The following is a 4450-nucleotide window of genomic DNA, read 5'->3' as shown; positions in this document are numbered from 1 at the left end:
AACCAAGGGAACCAGAGAGCCACATGGTATTATGGCACACAGGAACTTGTGGGAGCCAGAAGTACAGAAAAGATGGAGTAACAGAACAGGCTGCATGGAAGCAAAAAGATGAGACATTAAGAAGCATGTACTTAAAAGAAAAAACCCCGTGATTCCGTAGAGCAGCCTTGGTTCTTGACACCGCTTCAGAGTCAGCTGGCTTTGTGGCCCTCTCTGGTTGGTCCTGCACACCTCTTGATGGCTGCCACTCTGACACCTTCTACATGTCAGGCTCCGTGCTCAGCACTTCCACAGGTATCCCCTAACCTAATACCTCAGAGACAGAGGTATCCTTCTCCCTATTTTACAGATAAGGAAAGTAGGCCCATGATGGTTAAATAATGCATGTTCAGTATGTTACTTTTGCTGATACCAGGACTTGAATCTAGGTCTGAGTCCATGCTCTAAACCAGGAAGCTGTTCTAACCCACGTGATGTGGCCTCAAATTAAGGCCTTGCACACTGCCCGCTCCCACTCCCTCCCATCCCTGACCTGACCTAACTTGACTACCTTTTGCTTGTAAGAGCTTGAGACGTCCCTAGTCAAAGAATGTCCTCCATGTACAATGCTGTTTGCTTTGTAGAGTGAAGGGAACAGGATCAAAGATATCAAGCACACAGATAAAACATGTATCTGAAGATAAGAGTCCCTGGTCTATGAGAGCCTTGTGGAAAGACTTGCTTTTATTCATTGCTACTGAGCAGCCCTTGGGCGCTAGCTGTTGAGGAAGGGATGGGGAGCTTTCCTGCCCTTCCTCAAGAGAAATCTGAGCAGAAATTTGGGTTCTGCCTTAGCCAGTTTTCTCAATGATTAGAATGTTGGCCCGTGAACTGAAAGGTTGTGGGTTCGATTCTGGTCAGGGGCATCATTAGAAAAAAAATTTGGGTTCTCCATATCATTTAGAATGAAGAGATAAAGGAACGTGGGTCCTTTATACCAACAAGGCTTCTGCAGACAGACAGTGAGCATCTGTTATGCCCCAGTAGGGCATAGGGTCTGGTCCTGGTTAAGATAGGCAGGGATACTCAATCTCTCAAAAATGCTCCAAAGAGCAGCCCAGCAGCCCTTCAGTGGGAACTCTGTGGACTGTTCCTGATGAGGGAAGTTATATAAAACACTGCTCTAGCAAGAGCCCCGCTATGGTGTTGCCAGCATCGAAAATCCAGGAGAAATGAGCAGTCATCAGCTTTCACGTTCTAGATAAACTTCCATTTATTTCCACATCTGTGGCTGAATCATAGGTTCGTCTTATGGTGACAATGAAAAAACCTAGTAAGCAGAGTGAATCTGGTTAGAGTCAACACCTGGATCCACTCTGGTGACATGGTGCCCATTTATGTGAGTACAGATCTCTTAGTCCAGAGGGCAGCCTAATGAGCATGTTTCTGGCTTTTCCTCTTTCCTATCAAATCTGCTCATGACACCCAATCCGCGGGTACTTCTTTAACTACTGAGTTAAATGCCTGGTTTCACTCAGGAGCCCTGGCTGGACCAAGCTTCTCCATACACTGAAATCTTTTCCACTGATCCATTTTACTTACCCATTCTTGAATTTTACGCAAATTCTCCAATTTGGAGATGGCCTGGAGTTCTACCTGGTGGAGGGAGAGGAGACCAGAATGCACCATAGTCGAACATCTAGTGTGTACCAGGGCCAAAGATTAGGAAAACCCCTACCTCCATCTTTCTGCAGCATTTAACCCACAGGTCTCTTTTGTTAGTAAGCTCCATGTCATCAGTAAATCATTGAGTAAAAAAGAATTTTCCATATTACCTAGTCCAACATCATACCTAGAATTCCTTCTCCAGCAGCCTGTGGTTAAATGCTTAGATCTGTTCAGAAAAGGGAACATACCACCTAAAGGTAATACTTTTAATTCTTCTCCCTTTTCTTTAAGATCAGGGTGGAAACCAGAGCTGGACCTCACACTCATGTTCCTAGTGGGTCACCTGAGAAACTAGAATTCCCAGAACCCCCCAATTTTCTCAGAGTACGAGTCTAGATCCTAGTTAGAAAGCTCCCACTATGCCAGCATTCTGTTCCTCATGTCCTGGTTTGTTCTATACCCCTGGATTTCTTCATCACTTCATATGATTCCTGGTACTGTGACTATCACAGAGGAGATGCTATCACTGTGATTATCTGAAGAGCAGCATGTTCAGACAGAGCCTTCCTAGAGGCAAAGCTGGCTGGGGTAAAGACGCTTTTTCCTGGTGTGGTTATGCACAACCAGGCAGGGTAAAGGCTGTGCTAGGTGATAAGGAAAAAAATGAGTCCTTCCCTTATTATTTCATCAACAAAGTGTCCTAATTACTCACAGACCTTGTTTCCAGGCAGCTCAGGAAGATCAGGGGAAACAAAAGAGTGTAGATATAAACAGCTTTTCTGCCTAAGACTTAGGGTTTCTGTATTCTCTGCCTTCCACCTCAGGCTCCAAGCAGGAGTATCAGGAATGTCTCTGCTTTGATTTTGCTTCTTATTTGGCTTTGCCTGGATAGAAGCCAGAGACAGAGAGAGGATTTTGGCAGAAGAAGCAATGTATCACAAGATCTAAAAAAAAATTTTTCTTAGAAGCTCACTTTTTCTCTTTCACCAGCCTCACTTCGCAGATGAAAATATGAGATCTGTAAAGGAAAAGAAGGGACTTACGCACAATTGCAAAGCCACTTAGGAGCAGCACAAGGCTCAGATGCTCCCAGGGGAATGAATGACCCCGACAAAAGGGCCCATGGTAGCTAAGGTCCCTAAAAGCAAAACCAGCAGGAAGAGGCTATCCCTGTCTGCATCTGGTGCTTAGCTCTCAGTGATCTATGAAGTCCCTCAATCTGTCCACTGCCAACTCAGGAATGGCCAGATGGGTGAATATTTTCTAATGGCTCAAGAAAGTTGCCTTATCATACCAGCACCTCACTGCTGAGACAAAAGCTGGGTGTGCCAGTGCACCCAACTTTTCTGAAACTCCATAATGCTTCTGGAAAGTGCTGTGATTTTTTTTGCTGAGGACTGTCAAGAATATCAGACACTAGAAATAGAAAAGCCATCTTATTGGCTTATAGATAACAAGAACTGGAAGTAAGTACCTCTAAGAAACATGGTTCAGGCATAAAGGTTAGGCTGTCATCATTTCTCTGGGATTTCTAACTTTTACAGCTGGGGCTGAGAACACTGTTCCAAACTTTTTAAACCAGGGCCTTGGTAGAGGTTTCTCACAGTTTAAATGCCAGTGAGAGGCTTAATGCTGCAAATCAAGCTGGTGAAAGTTAAGCACTGTTCTCAAGAAGCTTTTAAAGTCAGATTTCTTGCTCACCCAATATTTAACAAAATGTACTTAAAAAGAATTAGTCTAGGAAGGCCATACGGAACTATCATTTGGGAAGAGACAGTCCATCAGCACGAGTGGACTTTAGCTAGCATTGAAGGAGCAGGAATATGGACTGAGGCTGGAGTACTTTCTTCTAACAACTGTCTTATCATCAGGGGACTAATGAAAGGCTCTGCCTCAGATGGGCTTCAAGCTTTGGAGGTTCTTCCCATGTAACTGTCTCTATCCAGAGCTGCAATCATCCTCAATCTGTTACCCTGTGATGAATTACCAAAGGCCAAATCATGTTTTCCTATCTCTGCAATTTCTGCTTAGGTCTCATTTTTTGAAAAGATGGGGATGCTGGGCTCTTCTGTGTTTCAAAATGTGTTATTCTTGGCCAAGCCAGGGTGGCTCAATGGTTGAGTATCCACCTATGAACCAGGAGCTCACGGTTCAATTCCTGGTCAGGGCACATGCCTGGGTTGCGGGCTCCATCCCATGAAAGCCATGCAGGAGGCAGCCAATCAATGATCCTCTCTCATCACTGAAGTTTCTATCTCTCTCCCTTCCTCTCTGAAATAAAAAAATATGTTAAAAAAAGTGGTATACTTGTAATGCTGTGAAGTTCCCAAACTCCAGTATGTCTCTAGTCAAGTGTACAGGACCCCAAATGCATCAACATACCAATCAATAGTGATTACTTCAGGAGTGGAGGGGCTCATGCCCCTTTCTCTTGTCCTGGGTGAGCATGGATAACGGGGAGGTTCACAAAACTCCCCCTCCACTACCCTCTCCATACCACTGATTGGCCTCTAGACCTTCAGTGTTAACGCCTAGGCCAGAGGTTTCGAGCCCCGTTAGGAGAGGACCTGGGGGATCAGGCGGCTGTCCAGATGGGTCACTCTCACCCCCACAGCCCCCGTTGTGGCCTGAACGTAAGTGGTCCTTAAGCGTCTGTTTGTAGCGGAAGCTCCTGCCGCAGTAGGCACAGGGGTAGGGCCGTTCGCCCGTGTGGATGCGCTGATGCTTCATGAGGTGGTGCTTGCGGATGAAGCTCTTGCCGCATTGCGTGCAGCTGAAGGGCCGCTCGCCCGTGCAGCCGCCG

General features: G+C 45.8%; 1 protein-coding gene across 1 annotated transcript in view; it reads right to left on the bottom strand.

Annotated features, from left to right (window-relative positions):
• Positions 1-3879: 3879 nt before the first annotated feature.
• ZNF398 (zinc finger protein 398) overlaps positions 3880-4450 on the bottom strand; it is a 20572-nt gene continuing 20001 nt past the window's right edge. The window contains 2 exon segments of the mRNA XM_015572708.1: positions 3880-4443; positions 4446-4450. The exon segment at positions 4446-4450 is cut by the window's right edge and continues 822 nt beyond it. Of these exon segments, the coding sequence (XP_015428194.1) occupies positions 4111-4443; positions 4446-4450 (338 nt within the window). The 3' untranslated portion in view covers positions 3880-4110.

Source organism: Myotis davidii, unplaced genomic scaffold, assembly GCF_000327345.1.
Source record: "Myotis davidii unplaced genomic scaffold, ASM32734v1 scaffold49, whole genome shotgun sequence".
Lineage (NCBI taxonomy): Eukaryota > Metazoa > Chordata > Mammalia > Chiroptera > Vespertilionidae > Myotis > Myotis davidii.
Note: the sequence above shows the minus strand (reverse complement) of the source record. Positions and strands in the feature narration are given on the sequence as shown.